This window comes from Rhipicephalus microplus, chromosome X, assembly GCF_043290135.1.
Source record: "Rhipicephalus microplus isolate Deutch F79 chromosome X, USDA_Rmic, whole genome shotgun sequence".
Classification (NCBI taxonomy): Eukaryota; Metazoa; Arthropoda; class Arachnida; order Ixodida; family Ixodidae; genus Rhipicephalus; species Rhipicephalus microplus.
The window spans coordinates 253,485,645-253,506,356 of record NC_134710.1 but is presented as its reverse complement, the minus strand read 5'-3'; the positions used below and the strand labels follow the sequence as shown (position 1 = coordinate 253,506,356).

Sequence of the window (20,712 nt, the reverse complement as noted above, 5' to 3'; positions counted from 1 at the left end):
GCACTCAAATCCGAGTACATTGGTCAACAGCAGTTTCGCCTCCATCGAAAATACAGCCGCCGCAGCCGTGATTTGATTTCGCGACACGCGGGTCAGCCGCCGAGTACCTTAGCCACTAGACCACCACGGTGGGGCAAAGAAGTGTTAAGGGCAGGTAGAAAGAAAACTCGTAAGGTCTTCTATGCAATGAGCTAAGATCACTCGAAGACGAAACCCAGCATCATCGTCATTCTCTTCGGAACTGTAGAGGTCATGTGAGTGTTTGTAGCGCATACTGCCCTTTTCAAGGCCAACGTCTGGTGCACTTTAGGCTTAATACTTAAAAGGAAGGTAATTCACACTCTACCGATATCTTACAGGTGCGTACAAATGCCACTCGGCCAAAAAGACCTTTACCGTAAATACTACAGCAGGGGGGGGGGGGGGCAGAAAAACTCAGCCACATTGCGAGAACTTCGGATTGGCAGTGACCTCTTAGCTATATATGTATAGTTCGTATTCGGGGAACAGCTGCTTTGTTCTGCTGGAACGCCTTGGAGAGCACTGCTTCCTCGAAAATTGCGACGAGCTAACGCAGCGGGATCCGATGGCTGGCCTCGCTGCCAGACGCGTGTTGCTCAGCCGTGCATGACGGTGACCTCCCGGCGGTGTCACCGGATCGGCACGGGCAGCCACCGCTCTCTTGTTCCTATAGATAGTGGAAGGGCATGTTTCACGGTCACCATCTGACGCGTATGTGTTTGTATATATACCATGTTCGTGCGTGTGTGCAAGGGACCAACTACAGCAACGCACTGCAACGAATAAGGCACACACATTAGAGCCCAGCCCGATGTCGCAACTCCGCCATGAGCTGCCAATCGTGCGCATGAGTGCTGCACGAACGACGCGGCTGGTGAGAACCCGGCTGTTCCTTCATGTTGTTGACACGGCCGAACTACCTAGGATAACCTCGGCTGGACAATCCTCCATTTACATTAAGGAATAAATCCTGTTCCGCTATATACTGATGGCATTTGTACTGGGGCATTATATTATCTTTACCTCAATGTGTTTGTTGTGCCTTAGGGGCTCACCACGAAGCCAGTTCACTGTATACGACTCAAAGGCAATATACAATATGAAAAGGCTTTCGTTGTTAGTTACTAATTTACGAACAGCTTGTCGCATAGGTAACAAGAAAAGAGGACTGCTAATAAGTACTCACGTAACTACTTAAAACTTTATACCAACTTTGAAAGCAGCTTCTTTAGGATGATGAGTAATAGAGTCGCGTTAATCCGGCTTATTAGTTCTACTTTAATGACTATAGTGCTCGTTATTAATAAAATTGTGCATGTAATCTTTACCGGGCTTCTCGTGTTTTGTTTCTCGTCATGTACACACACCGTTAAATATTATCAAGTTATAGTTGACCAATGATGATGATGATGATGAGTGGTATTTATTGGTGCAAGGGCCAATTGATGACCAAAGAGCGCCATTTCAATAGACAAGCGATATGAACAATGATATGGTGCGTGGCTGTAAAGGGGCCTTAAAATTTCTCGCGCTAACGCGGGTAAAAACATGGAAGTAATAAAATCTTCAGAGTGGCGTGACATATGTGCCATGAAAGTGAATGGCAAAATGTCATGATAATAAAACTATTATGGAGATGTAGTCACTGCAGCCAAGACCACGGCACAGAGGTCGTGCCACGGATCATCTCAATATATAGGGTGAAAGCTATGAACATCTTTTAAAAGCATCAAAAAGTGATTGCAGTTTAAAAAATGGATCCCTACCGATGAGCATCCCCGGGTGTAGTGAGAGCTACTGTCGGTAGGGCAGTAAAAAGGGCTTTTTTCTTAGAGCATCTAGATCACTGCCCTGGACGAGAATGTGGGAACCGTAAGTGGGTTTCCACATTTCTCAAAATATGGCGGATTGCCCGTAGATAGAAGATATGAAAGTGTACAGTGTATATCTCCTGTTTTAAGCCTTGTTAGTGTTACTTCTGTGTCGTGATTTTGATAGTGGCGGCCAATCACCTAATTGCGGCCTAATATCATGAATTTTATTGTCTGTGTGTCTATCCTACTTGTTCTGCCAATACACCCTGACCTTTTGTTTTAGAACAGGTTTCAAGTCAAGTGCAGGGTTTGGTATTGATGCACTGGAAGTACTGTCGTTGATGGAATCATCCAGCTTGTCGGTCAAAACGTTCCCTTGTATCTCACAGTGCACTGGCACCCAGCAGACAATGACATGCTGCTTTGATGTGTACAGTGTGCAGAGAAGTGAGTAAAGTGACACCAGCATGGGGTTCTTGTGTTTTTAGGGGTTTCCGGGGCTTTAACCACACTTAGAGAATCCGTGTATATTACCGTTTTTTGTAATTTTATCTGTTTGATGTGTTTTACGACTGCCAGTATTGCGTAAGCTTCTCTTGTGAAAATGCTTGCATCAGGTTGAAAAACGTCGGCCTCGGAAAAGGATTGGCCTACCGCAGCATATGACACAAAGTGTTGGACTTTGAGGCATCGGTAAAGAACTGAGGGCATGTGTATTTATGTTGTAGTTCTAGGAAGTATGTATGTATGTATGTGCGCAAGTGGTGCGTGCTTTGTGACTTCAACAAAAGAGACATCACAGTCCATAAACTGCCACCGCCACGGTAGCAAATATGCTGCAGGAGCCATCAAACTGTGTTCGAGAAGAGGCACATCTGTTTCGTTGGCCAGTCCCCTTACCCGGAGCGAGTAGGACTGCCTCAACGAAGGATGGTTCTCGAACAAGCCAAAACAAGACAAATCAATAATTGTGAAATGAGAGGGGTGTTTCTTGTCTGCCTTCACCTTCAGAAAGTACAAAGAAAAAAAGTAACATCTTTCTAGGTGGAGCGACCATTCATTCGAATCCACATACAGGTTCTCCACAGGGCTAGTTAGAAAAGCACCCAGAGAGCAGAATGCCTAGATGATGGACATGGTCGAGAATCTTCAAGGCTGATGGTGTTGCTGAATGATAGAATAGAGCACCGTAATCTAGGCGTGTGCGTACGAGGCTTTTATATAAATTTACAGGCATTTCTTGTCACTGCCCCACGTAGTGCGCGACAACACTTTCAAAATATTCATTGCTTTTAAGCACCTGTCTTTTAAATACCTGATGTGCGGGAGGAAGGTTAGTTTTGCGTCTAATATTAGTCCAAGAAACCTGAGCTTGGTCTTCACTGACAGAGGTTGACCATGCAGGTCAATGTCGGGGTCAGGATGGAGGCTCCTCTTTCGGCAGAACAACATGCAAGTGCTCTTTTGCGCATCCAGTATAAAATCATTCTGATCTGCTTATTGAGATACTTTGTTCAATCCTAGTTGAACTTGACGTTGGCACATTGAGATGTTGCACGACTTGAAACCAAAATGTACATCATCGACATATATGCAGTAAAAAATATTACGTGGGAGAGACAGGTGCAAAGAATTCATTTTAAATAATAAAAGTGCGCAGCTCAATACACCTCCTTGTGGCACTCCTGTTTTTTGGACAAATATTCAAGATGAGACAGTGCCAACTCGGACGTGAAATGTACGGTTGGACAAGTATCTTTCAATGATTGTCAGCATTCTACCCCACACACCTAAAGGTGACAAGCCTCGCAATATGCCAAAGTGCCATGTAGTGTCATATGCTTTTTTCATATCGAGGAACGCAGAAAGAAAAAAAATTTTATGAGCAAAAGTGTCGCGAAGTTCTGCCTCGATACGGAAAAGGTGGTCAGTGGTGTACCGAGCCTCTGGAAACCCACACTGGTATGGGTCCGGTAGGCCAATAATTTCAAGAAAGTGCATTAGGCGCCTGTTAATCATTTTCTCAAAGACCTTGCAAATTCAGCTGGATAACGCTATTAGCCGGCAGCTGGAAACTGAGTCTGGGTCCTTGCCTTATTTTAGAATTAGGATAACGATAGCTTCCTTGCAGGCTGATGGTGGCTAGCTGAAAGACAATACCACAATATACAGGGAGAGGAGAACGTTAAGAGTTTCAGTGGGCAGGTGTTTTAACATTTCATACGCCACATGGTCCGGGCCTGGGGTAAATTTATTGCAGCAGGTAAGTAAGGCTTGTAGTTCAGCCAAACAGAAAGATTCATTGTATGCCTCATGTGTTGTGGGTTTGCATTCTAATCTCTGTTTTTATATTCTGGCTTTGTATCGTCGAAACACTTCACTATAGTGTGATGAGCTAGAGAGCCGTTCGAACTGCGCTCCGAGAGTGTTAGCCTCGTCTTCCAAACTCTCCTCTTGTGTGTTCACTAGAGGAAGGAAATGTGCTTTTTGTCCTGCCACATTGCCCACCATGTTCCAGACTCTCGACTCATCTGTGTATGAGTTTATGCTTGATAAAAAGTTTTGCCAACTTTTTTTTCTCGCCTGTCAGTGCGTCCTCCTTATTTTGTTTTTTTTTCCTTATTTTGTTTTGTTTCGTGCATCACGGCACTCATTATTTCACCATGAGACTCGTCGTTTCCCTGAAGGTCCACATGATTGGGGAATACATTTAGTTGCTGCATCAACCAAGAAAGCTGTAAAGTAGCACACAGCATCCTCTATGCTTAACGCCGCCATGTCAGTCCAAGTTGATAGAGTCATTTTTTGAAACTTTTTTCAGTCGGCTTTGTCGGTGAGCCATTTGGGAACGTGTGCAAGACATGTATTTGTTATTGATGTGCTGATAACGATAGCAAAATGGTCACTACCATATGAATTATTAATGACTTCCCATTTAAGTAGAGGCAGGAAGTATGGGGATGTTATGCTGGGGTCTGTTGTTGAGTACGTATTGTTAGCGATGTTGTAGTATGTTGGCTCTTTCCAATTCCGGAGGCACGCACCGGAAGAAAAAAATGCACTGTTCAATCAAGCGACCTCGTCCATCGCAGCGAGAGTCACCCCAGAGGCTACCATGTGCATTAAAGTCTCCTAGGACAAGGTAGGGTTCTGGAAGTTCGTCTATGAGGAACTGGAAATAATGCGTTTTAAGACGGTGTTGTGGAGGTATGTATAAAGAGCAGATGGTGACAAGTTTATTTAAAACAACTGCTCAAACAGCCATCGCTTCAAGGGGTGTTTGTAGTGGTAAATGTGTGCATGCAATCCCTTGATTGACTCTCATGGCAACCCCACTGGATGGCACAATGGCATCATTCCGGTTCTTTCGATAGATAACGTAATTACGTAGAAAGTTTGTGTGTTTTGGTTTCAAGCGTGTTTTTTGCACACACAGCGTTTTTGGTGTATGTTCGTGTAAGAGTCCTCGATATTGTCGAGGCTTCTCAGCATTCCTCTGACGTTCCTCTGCAGTATTTGTGTCAATTTAGTGTTGTGTGGTGCTGTGTGTACGAAAGCGTTGCCTTAGGTTACAGGGCATTTTGGGGGCCCAGTAAATCGGGTTTTTTTTTCCGGCACGCTCCAAAATTGTGCCTATCCTTCCGCGTCTGAGGCGCCGGAGGAGTCGTACTTGTATTCATCACCTCTTGTGAGGTGGTGGGTGGTGCCTGCTCGGCTGGCTCAATCACAAAACATTTGGACTTAAGTGTGCTCACAGTGGTCTGAGGTTCAGCAGACACGGGGGTCTGTCGGCCCTGTTTGTCGGGTGGCGGAGCAGTACAGGCTGCTCCAGCCGCGAGCGCTGTAGGCCCGACCGCGGCCACACTCTGTGTGACATTCGCCGGTGCAGGAAGATGTGGCGCGGCACCCCGGCGCGTCACATCTGCAAAGAAGGGATTAGAGGAGTTGTGCAGTGAAAAACGTTTACGGGCCTCTTGGAGTGACAGATTGAATTGGACCTTGAGTTCTACTATTTGTTTCTCTTTTTTCCATGTGGGGCATGATTGTGAGTAGACAGGGTGATTTCCTTCACAGTTCGAACAATGAGTTTCTTCTGAGGGGCAATCATCCAATATGTGTTGAATGGATGCAGACTTTGCGCAAGTGGCACGCCCTCTGCAACTCTGCAATCCATGCTCGAAACGTTAACACTTGAAGCACCGACGAGGATTGGGGATATATGGTCTTACACGGAGCTTACAGTAGCCGGTTTCAATTGATTCTGGTAAGTTACTGGTACCGAAGGTGACAATTATGTGTTTGGTTTGTGTTTATTTCTTGTCTCGTCATGAAATATTTCTCTGTACCTTGACTACATTCTCGTCTTGCGAGCCTTCTAATAGTTCATTTTCTGAGAGTTGAAGAATATCATCATCAGAAATAACGCCGCGGACAGTGTTCATGGAGCTGTGTGGGGCCACAGAAACAAGGGTTTCTCCAAACGCCGGAAGTTTAGACAGCTTCTCATAGTGAGCTTTGTCATGAGCCTCCAGTAGGAAATCGCCACTTCCCGTCTTTGAGACTTTATAGCCTGGACCTATTGCTTCGGTGAGAGTTTTCGACTCAAGAAAAGGTCATATTGCACGTGCTGTCTTCTTTTTGTTCTGGCTAGGAATAACATGGTATTTTGGGAAGGTCGGTTTTGGTGTTTTGAGCATGAATGTGTCTTCAGTGCGCCACCTTTTCAGGGAGCGATCATGAAGGGGGGGGGGGGGGCATTTGCCATAAATCGACTATAAAGTTCAGGAGCGGTGCCAGCCGCCCGCCACCAAGCCCAACCAGTGGACGTGGCAGGAAAGGCTCGGCAAGTACTGTCGACGCCAGCTGTACAGCGCTGCTGTAACCTAATATGGAATAGCTGAGACTGGGTATCCACACTAGGTTAACCCTTGCCGCCAGGAAATTTGGAAGTAAACGGAAGAGAGAAGGAGACAGGACAGATAAAAAGTGGGAGAGAAAGACGAATATGTAAGGAGGGAGAGACAGTAAAAGGCGACTGCCAATTTTCCCTTGGTGGGTCAGGCCAGGGGTGCCGTGTACGTGAAGCCGGGGCCAAAGGGATGTGTTGCCTATGCCGGGGGAGGGGGGGGGGGTTATAGGTCTTATTACCCAGCGTCGGCTCAACGCCCAGGATTCCTTTCTCCCGGGACACGGCAAAGCTACGCACGGCTAGGCATGGGAGGGAGTCGAAACCTCCCCCCCCCCGTTAGCTTAGGTCCGTGGTGAGCAAACACGATAGTCATCTGATGCGTGTCATGTAAGAACATGTCTACATGCCACGCTCATGATGCGCTCGCGGCCGTTTCGCTAGCTTCACATATTGGAAATTTGGTAATACCTGACGTGAACAGAGGACGAACGTATATGATTCGTGCAAACACTATAATGATGATATGCTTTTCATATAGGACAATGACAACATGCCACTTTTTTGATGTGCTCGCGGTCGTTTCGCTAGCTTCACATATACCCAATCGGGTATTACGTGACGTGAATGGACGATAAAAGTAAGTAACACATCCAAACATGATAATGAAGACATGCGTGTCATGTAAAACATAACCACATGCTACGCTCGTAGCGTGCTCGCGGCCGTTTCGCTAGTTGCATATATGCCAAATTTGGTATTACGTGACGTGAATGAATGTCGAAGGTAAATGACGGGTGCAAACATGGAAGACATGTACGGCATAATTTACATACCTACAACAGCTGAGGCTGGTATTGTAAACGTTAACGGTGCTGTCGTTAGGCGGCTATAAACTGCATACTTGCATCTATTCCAGGTACTTGAGTGCGCATAACATCTCCACTTGCGTTTACTGTGTACATTTATGCACCCCGTAACAATGTGGTGAGTTTAGAGTGGCATAACATACTCATTTATGCTTCTCATGTCATCAACACCGACTGTACAGGGGATTAGCCATGCTTTTTGTTAAATAGGTAGCAAGAAATTAGACACCATCAGTAAGAGGTGGCACCTACTGAAATTAGTGAGATTTTTTTTAGTTTGGCCCTTCTAACTAGTTTTTTTTCTGTTCGTTCAAGCAGCAACAGCACTTCACTAGGTATCCTAGTAGCACAATCCTAGTAGCACAATTAGTAACAAACCCCAGAACACAAATACAAGCACAGACGGTGCTCTTCTTTGCCATGCGTCCGTGTTTTTTCTTAAGTTACTTTATTAATGCCTGGCAGTGTTATACGAACGACCCATACCGTAATTCATATAGCACTTCGTAGCCTTTTTTCACATATTATAATCCACAGATGAAAAGCGCGACAAAGACACATTGGTGTTTACCTTTAGCACAAATAAAGCATGTTGGCGTCGTAGGTTACAGGCAAGTGTTGTGACGTCTTTACAAAGGCCTATCAATTTGACTTTCAAGAAATGCCATGAATACGCAGCAAATCGGTGTGCGTGTGTGTTTTCTTCCTACTGTAAATAAAAGTTTGCGATAATTGCTGCTCCTTGGAGTCTCGGCGTATGGTTTTACTAGGCAAGCCATGCAAAGTCACTGTGGCTGGCCCGACCGTTCTTAAGGCAATAAAGACGTCAATTACTACCAGGCAATGTTCTGCTGGCCAAATCACTGACAGTTTGCACAGTTCATTATGTGAAGTTACGATTACTGTCCAGACGAGTGCTACTTGATGATCATGCACATTGATTTAACAAGCACGAACAAAACTGGCACCTGACAATGGTGGCAACAGTATGTACACAGCGAATTAAGATTTATGACGATTACATTTTCGAAAAAAGTACAATCTCTTACTTCTACGTTTTGAACGAGTTTTAACAAATTTTCAGAAAAGCGTTCTTTTTTTTGCTTAGATGAATTTTACTAATGTTTTCTGCAGCTCTTTGAACAGCTTTGTAGGCATGGCACAAACGCAGCGGTATCGCATTATTTACAGAGTACCCGAGAGAAAATTTGCATATGTGTATATTTTCGAGGTTGTATTTAGATGCTTGGTTCATGCTTGTTCAATGCGACATCTATCAAAGCTTTTTACGGATCGTTCTGGGGAAGAAGTCCCATTGACTTGAAAGATATAAAATTTGATCTTCATTGAAAAGGGCTGTGAGAGATTACGCCACCACATCGCACTCGCAAAACGCGAACTGCGCTTTGGGTTTTGCGTTCATGCTTGTGCAAGAACCAGTGTTTTGCTAATGGCCAAGTGTTTATACCAACCACCTTCTACAAGGCCATCGGGTGATGCGGAGGATGTTGTAACGGCAAGATGCACTGCACCCTCGGAAGAAATGAGCACAGTTAAATTTTGGATTGTGCTAGCTTTGTCTAAATGAATTGTTTAAAGGTGACGTTAGTATGACTTGAACGCTATAACCATACTGACGTTTTACTAAATTACCGCTTGTTTGAAATGTTTTGAAGGTGTTGTAATGACTTCACTGCTGTGGTTTAGTGGCTAAGGTGCTCGGTTGCTGACCCGCAGATCGTGGGAATAAATCTCGGCTGTGGCGGCTGCAGTGCGTAGGCCCATGTGCTCAGATTTGGGTGAACGTTAAAGAACCCCAGGTGGTGGAAATTTCCGGAGCCCTCCACTACGACGTCTCTCATAACCATATGATGGTTTCGGGACGTTACACCCCACATATCTATCTATCTATCTATCTATCTATCTATCTATCTATCTATCTATCTATCTATCTATCTATCTATCTATCTATCTATCTATCTATCTATCTATCTATCTATCTATCTATCTATCTATCTATCTATGTATCTATTTCTCCATCTATCACTCTATCTATTTAAGGTGTTGGAATGAGAACTACCTCTCAGGAGAACAAATTCGGCTAATTCTTCATGTACATATATCAAAACAATCTCTTTTCAGCCGTTTGTATCTCTGCATAGAAAACTTCCGGTGAAACAGGCATGACCGTATTTCAATATAGAATATACCAACCTCTTCTCATTCAAGTCGCATAAGGGGGAATCCAAGCGTTGGGTGGTATTTTCTAAGCTGTTTAATTAACGATAATTAGACTTCACAATAAGGGCAGTTTTTTTAACTTGTTTGTATTGCCGCACATAAAATGTTTAGTCTCGCCCGACAAATCAAAAGCTATAAACTCCAAAAGCATGTCTTTACGCACATGAGACTTCAAGACGCTGGCTTCGACCTTGCTAGAAAAAAAAATGCAGGAAGAAACACCTCACCCAAGGGAGCTGTGGTGAACACAACGCTGGTGGCTGGACCCTGCTGGCCTGCCAGTATGGCAGTCACTGACACGTTGTACGTGGTGGCTGGCCGAAGCCCAGTAAGTCTATAGTACAGCACGGTTTCGGCCTTTGTCGCCGAATCGAGCTTGAACTGCTGGGCGAAGACAAGCGCAGAGCCACGCATCACGCGCAGCTCGTATCCGTCGGCTCCACTAGCCGGCTGAATCCAGGACAACACGGCCGTGTCCGGTCCCACGAGGGCGGCGCTCAGGCTGCCTACACTGCCGTCTCCTGTGGTAAAGTGATGCATCTGGACCATCATCGGCCTTAGAACTATATCCAGTGAAATAATGGAAATTACTTTAAACGACAATCGTGTACCCACTGAAACTTCAAGCTATGATAAACACGACTCTCTGGATGACTGTGTTTTTTTACACTTCATCCCATTTTTTGTCATTTTAGTGTAGGCTGTTTAATGACTATGTCGGTATTGTTGTTCGTTAGGTAGCCAGTTATCTCCAGATAAATCAATGGCAACACATACTGTCACTGAGGTGACCCGGGAAGCCGCATATCTGCAAGAGCATTCGGTACGCTAATGTTATCACTAAGGTGAGACGTTAGAAAAGCATATTCATGTCCTTGCATAGCCATAGATCACACTTTCGAACCAGCTAGCGCAATAGCACAATACGTGTGCTCTTGATAGCTCAAAATGAGGCCACTCCTACTATTCACGGCGCTAGCACACTCTGCTGGGGCCGCGACGAGTTGGAGTAGTTGTTGTGTCATAGAAGCAGCGAATCTTTGCGATCTTAGCTTGTAACAAGATAAAAGATTGCACAAATAGAGTGCAAAAAACACAAAAAAACTTTGGCAGACTTTTATAGAAAAAAAATATTTTGGTCGCTCTACACAGGACTGGCCACCCAGTCGAGAAGTTTCCCCTACACGAAATTAAGATTAGGGCCCTTATGCGCCAGACGGCTGCCTTTATCCGTCCATTATTTCAAAAGCCTACCGACTTTATGAACAGGTTGTTTATTTGTGTTGTATGCTGCGGTTCTTTTTAGCGAAAAATGACCAAAACGTTTAGGCGTTGCCTTACCTGTGGCAGCCACCGAGCAAAGCATCTGGAAGAGAACAATAGATAATTGAGATCGTTTGCGTTGAGAAGGTTTTATGTACGACTTCCCCAGTCAAAGAGTGAAGATACTATTCCCCCGTTTCATTACTCTAAAGTTAGTTTAAGAAGTTCTACAAATTATTGATGAACACCACAAGCAAAATTCAAGGCAGGAAGATACTATACTATGTTAAACAGAATATCTTGAAAGAAGAACCTTCATACATAGGCCTGCCGATGTCTGAGAGATCGTACGTGCACTTTCCATTATTTCTAATGTCTGTTATGCGTTTGACTCAGTGAAGCGACGATCTTCAGATCACAAATTTTCTTGTTATGGTACGTATCCTAATTGAATTTCACAGATCTCGTAATTAGTACCGTTAATTCTTTTTTTCTTCTTGGCATAGGGGGGGGAGGGGGCATTCAGTTTTCTTGAAGGTATGACATCCCAAACTATAACATATGCACTGCTTTGAAATCTTAAAAATGGTGGAGCAAACAGTGCCTTTTTATACTAGTTTCACATTGTTACTTTTAATTTATGAATTATAACCCTAACTTTGTGGGCGTTTGACACGCTGCTCTTATTACTGAACTCGGCCATTTGGCACAACAGGAAACGAAAATGGAAGTTGCGTTGATTTGAAAGGTCTGCCAAAACCTGAAGCCATTTCGCTATGCTGTTTTTCACTTTTGCCTGTTACCATCGCATTGTGTCGGGATAAGAATAATAAACATAGGAAGACGCCATATAGATAAGCAAAGAGAATAATGAGAACAAGAGGCATTAATGCCAAGAAAAGTGTACAAGGTGTTACTAGTAGTAATTGTAACGTATATGCGAGGATAGAAAAATAGACAAAAAGATAACTTCTATATGTAAAAGTAGAAAAGTAGACAAAAAGATAACTTTTATATGTGAAGATAGAAAAGTAGGCAGAAAGATAACTTGTATATATGTAGATAGAAAAGTACAGAAAAAGAAAACTTGCATATGTCAAGACAGAAAAGTAGACAAAAAGATAACTTGTGTGTGTCAAGATAGAACAGTAGACAAAAAGATAACTTGTATGTTTCAAGATAGAAAATTAGACAAAAAGAAAACTTGCATATATCAAGATAGAAAAGTAGACAAAAAGATAACTTCTATGTGTCAAGATAGAAAAGTCGACAAAAATTTAACTTGTATGTGGGAAGATAGAAAAATAGAAAAAAAAAGATAACTATTATGTGTGAAGATCGAAAAGTAGACAAGAAGATAACTTGCCGCTGGCAGCGACCAGATGACTTTGGAAAAACGCTTTCAATACTCTACCAACTTAGCTACAGCGACGTTCACTCTTACGGGATATACATGTGAAGACAGACAGACAGACAGACAGACAGACAGACAGACAGACAGACAGACAGACAGACAGACAGACAGACAGACAGACAGACAGACAGACAGACAGACAGACAGACAGACAGACAGACAGGCAGATAGATAGATAGATAGATAGATAGATAGATAGATAGATAGATAGATAGATAGATAGATAGATAGATAGATAGATAGATAGATAGATAGATAGATAGATAGATAGATAGATAGATAGATAGATAGATAGATAGATAGATAGATAGATAGATAGATAGATAGATAGATAGATAGTCAGCGCTGCTACTAGCGATTACAGAGAATGTGGAACACGTCACGAAGCACTTGATCTTATTAGGAGGTGACAGCCGACGAATAATATCTCGCATACTACCTGGATGCATCAAGTATACCAGAGTGAGACCCTCGCTATGAATGAAGTAAAAAAAGGGGAAATTGAAGGGCTCATTTCTCTTTTGTAACGTGCAATAGGATCACGTTCTACGTGACGCCAATAGGCAGGAAAAGAGTGTTCACTCACACCATCTGGCTGCTAGCGGTGCTCACTGACACTGCACATTCACATATATGCCTCATAAAAGTGGACGGGGAGATGACCACTACTGTAGCTCAGTTGATGAAGCAGAGGATGCGTTATTTGAAGATCGCAAGTTCGCTCTCTGGCAGCGGCAAGTTTGCTTTAGGTCCCCTTTCCTTTCTTCGCATTGCCTCGCCGCTGTGGTCTAATGACTAAGGTACTCGTATGCTGACCCGCGGGTCACGGGATCGAACCCCGGCTTTGGTGGCTGCATTTTTGATGTAGGCGAAAATGTTGTTGGCCCGTGTACTCAGATTTGGGTGCACGTTAAAGAAGCCCAGGTGGTCAAAATTTTCGGAGCCCTCCACTATGGTGTCTCTCATAATCTTATGGTGGTTTTGGGACGTTAAAACCTACTGATCATCATCATTTCTTCACATTTACTTTACAATTACAACTAGTGATTTCAGAATATCAACTACATGATATCTGCAGCGTTAGCTAGATCAAATGTATGGTGATCGATGGCGTACGAACTGTTTCACGAGTTGGGGGGCAAACCTAACTGACTCGTCAGCCGCGATATACAAAGACAGAAAGAACTTCATTGACGCCCTCACACTTTATAGTGCTTTTTAATATGCTTGGAAATCTTGAAAATCATACGTTTGGAAATCTCGAACATTCATTTGAGATGCACATGAATGAGCTCTTAAGTTTGCAGAAAGTAAGGTCTGCGCAAGATACCGATGACACAAATGGGCTTCTACAGAGAGTTCAAGTTAATATATTGAAACTCAAGTCACTAAAAGTGGAAACGAAGTGCTATGAGTCGATGTTGTTACGAGTATTGAAAAGAGTGATTCCACCAAATTTATCGGTGCAGTTCAATTCTAAAAAGGATAACCTAGAGGCAGAACCCAATTTGAATGAGGACATGCTATAGCTGCTCATTCATTTCCGTAAATAAAGGTGGCATTAGTAGGATATTTTGAAAAGGCATTTCTACAAATCTCTTTACACGAAGAGGGTAGAGATGCAATGAGATTTCTGGGTGGAAGCATGACGCTCAGGGAAGGGTAATGAATGAAGTGCAAACATGGCGCATGACAAAAATAACGCTCGAAACAACACCAAGCACGTTTATCCTGGCAGCTAAAATGAGGCACCATTTGAAACAAGTGAAAGACTGGTTACCTGATACGACAAGGACACTGCAGAAAGCAATCTACGTGGATGACGTCATTCAGGGAGCAGGAACTTCTATGAGGCAGTCAAGTTGTACAAATAGGCAAAGCAAGTGTTCAGAGTGGCAGCGATAAATTTGAGAAAAGGGACCTCCAATGAAGAGCGAATAAAGAAATTAATAGATGAAAACGAAAGCGCCGATTCTCACACGGAGATTCGATCTAAAGGATGTACATTGCTTCTGGGCTTGATATGAAAACATCCTAGGGACATGATTTTCTTCCTAGTTGGAAAGTGTTAATTATTAACAGATACAACGTACTTGACAAAAATGGCCATGTTACAAGCTACAGCGAAGATATTTGACCTGCTCGGTTTATTGCAACCGTTTACAGCACGCGCAAAAATAAGACTGCAGAGACTGTGGAAAACGAACGTCACACGTGACGACCAGCTCCCTAAAGAAAAATGCAACAAATAGAGGAACCTAATGTCTGAAGCAGAAGACTTTAAAGTTCTAGAAATCATCAGATGCTACGCGAGCAAAAACCAACCAGTACAAGCATACAAGCTGCATGTTTTTGCCAACGTGAGCCCATGGGCATACGGAGTGGCAGCATACAAAATAGCAAAATACCACGATGAAAGCAAAGAATCAAGACTGGTAACAGCGAAAAGCCACGTAGCTCCAATTAAGGAGTTGACATAGGCGTGACTCGAACTGATGGCCACATCAAGATTATGCAACTACATCAAAGGTCACTTCAACAAAAGATTTCAGGAAATATACTGCTGGACGGACTTGATGAGTGTGCTTCACTGGATCAAGGGAACAAGCAAAAGGTACTCGTTTGTTACCAACAGAATCGCAGAAACCTGAAAAAAAAAACATTTCAAGCAAGCTGGTCATTTGTTCAAAGCGACGACAATCCTGCTGGCCTACTTACACGAGGACTAATCGCAAAGGCGTTGATAAACTCAAAGTTGAGTTATGATGGAACGGTCCCGAATGCATAACATCACTGGAAAAGAACACCGCAAGCATGATTCGCACGAATACAGACGTGGAAGATCAGCATAAAACACAATGTCACCAATGCATGGGAAGAGCCGAAATTGAACCAATCTTACAAATCGAAAGGTATTCATCTTACGGATGGCTTGTAAGAGTGACAGCATGGGTGTTCAGATTCATTGATAACCCAAGAAGAGAAAATCACAATGTGCAGTTGACAGGAAAAGAGGTAACAAATGCAGGGAAGTATTGGATAAGACAGACTCAAGTATCACTGAGACAGTCAAAGGGTGAGGCTCATTCAAGTGCTCATCATTTGAAATCAATGGACACGAAGCCTACCTTGATGACGATGGAATCATCAGATAGAAGAGACGATTGCAACGCAGCCGAAAATTCAGCAGGCACGTGATAGTAATTCTAAAAGACGGGCATTTCACGGAACTTCTAATACGTCACGTGCATAAAACAGTATCACAAAGATCAGTTCAAGTGACGCTGGCGGAACTTCGAACTAAGTTCTGGATATTGCAGGGTAGACAAGCAGTGAAAAGAGTTCTGAGCAGATGTGTCGTCTGCAAGAGGCATAACTGGAGGCTGGCCACTCATAACATGCCTCCATTCCCGACCATTCAAAGTCACGGCAGTTCACTTCCCAGGACCTCTTTACGCAAAGGACAATTACCAGATTGTGAAACAATAGGTACTGATATTCACCTGCACGGTAACGAGAGAAGTACACTTGGAAGTTACCCATGATTTGTCATTGTGAAGTTTTCTGCAAGCATTCCGACGATTTACAGCTCGACGGGAAATGCCTGCAGTTATCTACTCAGACAACTGCAAAACATTTATGAGCTGAAGAGTAAAACAACAGAATGCTAGAAAATATTAAACACGAGGTCTTAAAGGAGCACTGCAGTGACCAACGAATTCAGTGCAAAACGATAGGTGAGTGTGCCCCGTGGTAGGAAGGATTTTACGAGCGCCTTTAAAGAAACCTGAAGACGTAGAAGCAAAAGATAATATCGAAAAGTACAGCTTCGGTAGGGGAGCTACGCACCATTGTAGCAGAAGCTGAAGAAGCACTCAACAATCCACCATTGACTTACGTGTATGGAGAACTTAACGAGCCAACGCCACTAACACCGGCAGAAATCATAGGCGGACGGCGACAGCTTCAAGACGGACAAGCAACACTGTACACTGGTGACTTTGAAGACGCATGTCGAAGCAGATTCAAACTCATGCGAACTTGGTGGAAGAGATGGCATCGAGAATACATCATGGAAATAGGAGCTGCGGTCAAAGCGAAGACGCAGCAAGCAAAACCACTTTCACAGGGTGACATGGTGTTGGTTGAGGACAAGGCTTCAAGAATATTTTGGAAAATGTGCCGGATTGAAAAATTCTACCTTGGGTGAGACGGAATAACAAGAGCTTGTCTCCTTCGCGCAAGCAAAAAAGAACTAAGAATATCTGTGAACCACATATACCCTAAGAAGGGTTGTTTCGAATAGCCCGTAAGAGCTTATCCTATTGCAACTTGGGCAGACGGAAGCCTATAAAATATCATCATCGAACGCCAGAAGAAGAAACAAGACTGCTTCCTGGAGCGTGGGCGTGTTACTTCACTTCTTCTAATGAACCGTAATCGCTCGAAGCAGTCCCTGGTCTCGATCGTCTTAATACTGCGCACCACAAAGAGCCTACAAGACAAATCCTCACAGAAAAATGTCTGAGAAATTTTACTATATTTTAACATTCCCTCGTAAAAACATAATTGAGTTATCACTGTGGTGAAAGGAATATTTTGTCTTAATTGTTCGTTTGCCTAGCGTGCAGCCAACAGTGACGCCGAAAGGGTAAGGGGGGGGGGGGGGGGGGGGCTCAGCTCACTATGACAGTAATTGTTAGTAGCTGTGTCGTTTGTGAACAGTCAGACCAATGGTTGGCTCCTGCTAGCTGATTTTATAGACATAAGTGAAACTCTATGAGATGGGCGGTTACAGGTAACAAATCACGTATCACGGCTCTTAATCGTCCGATTTAACATTTGGTAAAAACATAGACTATACGAACGGCTTGGGTGGGAGTGTATGAAAAAAAATACGAATGCGGAATCACAGACAGTGGTTCGGGAAATACTGTCAAATATTGAAAAAGGGTTATAAATGTGGTACAGCTATAATAAGTCCATGATTGTACATATAGTAGTTCCTATCATTCGGTGCTACATATAGCGCGAACTTCAGATACGAAAGACGAAAGAAAACGACACACACATGTGCTTTCATGCCTCGTCTCTGAAGTTTGCGCTATACTAGCATCGGTGGACATCACACCAGACGAAATATTCACACCACGTTCCTATTGTTGCCTTGCAGTCGCAGTTGCAGGTGTCATGTATACAAGACAGGGATGCCCGCGCTAGCTTCCTTATGGGGATTATTGACGATGTCTCTTATCCATGAGAACAGTGCATGTTACGGGCCCATGTCATCGCTACCAATACGTGACTAATCCCGACAATAATACCAACTCAAGATGATCGAGCGGAGGGTGGCGTATACGTACGAACGAATTCCAAACGCTGTATTGCTTCAACCAGTGCGTGGATCGTCACACTTGTGCTGGTCTACCCACCAGGGCGTTTTCACATAAGCAAATGCGAAAGCGGGTAACGGATAGAAGAGATAAGCATTGCGCTTACCCATTCCAAATAAATATAAGGATAGAATGTTGCAACAGCGACATCAGGCAAGCTCGCGCGAGCAGTTTGAGATGTACTACAAGGGTGCGGAATTTTCGTCCCGAACGCCACTCGCTCTGAGAACCTCCACAAGGTTGCGCTGTCTTGCTACCATGACACCGGCACTACGGTCGATCGATCACACGATGATTGATCACACTTAATACCATTGCACCTATCACTTGGCAGCTCGTCCACTTCCGTTAACTCGACACACTGAACTTGCTTATTGCGCGGTCCTGCTCGGGAAAGCGCTGTCATGACATCGCGTAGACGTTAGTGGCAAAAGATGAAACGATGAGCGAAAGATTCAAGAAAAACGCCTTAATTTCTAGACAGTTGGGAAGGGACAATTAAGGAAGCATTAGTTGTGAATATTTCTGATTTTTGGCTGTCTTCGGTAGTCTGGCATCTGCAAGGACTGATGTCTAAAGATTTATAGGGGGGGGGGGGGATCGAGGGAAAGGCAAAGAACAAAGCTTAGCGTTGGTGCGTTTTTGCCGAGAATTCAGCGAAAGCATCTGGAACACGCTTGCCATATTTCGCAACATAACTCCTAAAAGCTGCAAAGTTAACTTCATGTGGCGGCAACGTTGCCAGCGCTGTAATTCGACTTAGTGTCTGACGTGTTAGAACCTTAATGCTATTTATTTTAGAACGCGGCGTACATTTAGCGTTATACTATTTTCAATAACATTAAAAATTGTGATATTTGCATCATTTTACACAATTATTTCTCTTCTATTAATTGTAATGACAATACTTATAAGGTTTTTACCTCCTAGAATCATATGGTTGCGTGAAACGCCGTTGTGGAAAGCTCTAGAAATTTTGACCATCTGACGTTTTTTAACGCGCAGCTAAATCAATGTACACAAGCCTGAAGCATTGCACTTTCATAAAAATAATGACCGCCATGTCGAGGACGTCTTCAAAGTATGAAGAAAAAGAAAAAAATATTCCTCGCTTCGTAACGTCCATTCTCGCAATGTCATAAAATACCAAATTGGCTGTTTTCTAAATCACCAGAGGATGACCACGCACTTCATATATAACTAGGGCCATTCAACAGAGGCCATCAGACTCAGTAGTTTATTCCTCATCTCATAACCAAATGGCGTAACCCATTACACGCTACAAGAGGAGGCTCATAAGAACCGAAAGAAGGCTCCAATTGATGCTTGCAACCACCGTGGGTCCGGATTCACATCGTACTAAATATTCTTTCTGCTGTGTTTTTCAAAGTGCCCCCCCCCCTCTTAAGATGCAAGAGTAAATCACTGTGAGTGTTAAAAAATGTTATGCTTACTTCAAATTATACACACAGGTCAACACTTGTCGGACCTGTAGCCAAAAGCTAGTTATATGTTCGATTAAAAAATACCTGGGAATTACCTAAGAAAAGAATATATAAAAAATTGGCCCCGTTTCTGCATGTCACACTGCAAATGTCGTCGGAAGCGATAATCTTGCATCTAAAGAGAGTGAACAAATCGTTAATTTGATGATCGGCGCAAGAAAATTGGTGAATGGTATTCTGGGGGCCCTGCATTAGAGTGCCTAGAGCGTGCAGCGAAGGAGAACGAGCACATCAAGTCACGTCACACGTGAGACATGAGCATTACCTGGCAGTTATTTTGGAAAACAAAACGCGTGTGTCTGAGACGGGCGTGCGCGCCCATCTCAGAGGTGATAAGGAGTAGAATGCGAGGTGACGGGTAGGTGTCACCACCATGTCGTCTTAGTAAAGCGTTGAAAACACTCGCCTTTTCGAGCAAGTGCTGTATGGTCAGCGCAGCATGATAAACGCTACGGTCCTTAGAATTACATAGGTATGCTTTTTATAGTAAAAGACGCACATACAGAATATATACGTGTTCTTATGGTGTCTCAAGTATGCGCAATTATTGCTTTTTAATTGACAATCGCACAAGTATGAATGCTGACTCTTGAGGAATATTGGTGGGCGCGGCAGATGGTGTCGGCCATTTGGGGTATTGTGCGGTGCCGTTTACAGTACTCGGTACCGGTAAGGGTGCACAGACAAATGTAAAGAGACACAGACAAATTTTTGCGTCCAGTGTCCCCATGAAAGACTATCGTCTTTAAAAGTGTGTTTTACAAGCATCATATGTATACAGCTACTTGCATGCTATGCAAAGAGCTACTAAATATCACGCAGCTTCTTGTTTGTGTTGATAGGATCGTGTTCTTTTATTGCGATAGCAATTATATAGACACACTTAGCTATATTTTGCCGCCGGCGTCGGCGTCGTTGTCATGCACCGTATATGTATACGTATCTGTATATGTGAAAACGAATGAAGAAAAAATCCAGAAAAAAAGAACTCTTGCACGCGGAATCAAACGTGAGACCTCCACGTCGCGAAAGCGAGGCGTTAACCACCGAGCCACCCCGGAGAACGGTCTTCACCGTTCCAACGGCAAGCTATTTATATCTGCCACACTGCAGCTGTGTTTTCAGCATAACCAGAAAAATGGCGCAATGAGCGAACGTCACCACATCACGCAACGCCACCCGCTCTGATCTCCTACGCGAACTTTTCCCGGCTGAGAGAAGGGGAGCTACGCTCCCTCGCGCGCCCTTATATTGCAGTGGTGACGAGGGGAGGGTCGTACGCCTTG

At 43.7% G+C, this 20,712-nt stretch overlaps 1 protein-coding gene across 2 annotated transcripts in view; it reads right to left on the bottom strand.

Annotated features, from left to right (window-relative positions):
- LOC119161592 (netrin receptor DCC) overlaps positions 1-20,712 on the bottom strand; it is a 135,375-nt gene that overhangs the window by 66,404 nt on the left and 48,259 nt on the right. For both annotated transcript variants that reach the window (XM_037414137.2, XM_075878944.1), the window contains exons 3-4: positions 11,193-11,217; positions 10,079-10,372 (exon numbers count right to left, since the gene is read on the bottom strand). In XM_037414137.2, the coding sequence (XP_037270034.2) occupies positions 10,079-10,372; positions 11,193-11,217 (319 nt within the window). The remainder of the gene's footprint in view (positions 1-10,078; positions 10,373-11,192; positions 11,218-20,712) is intronic.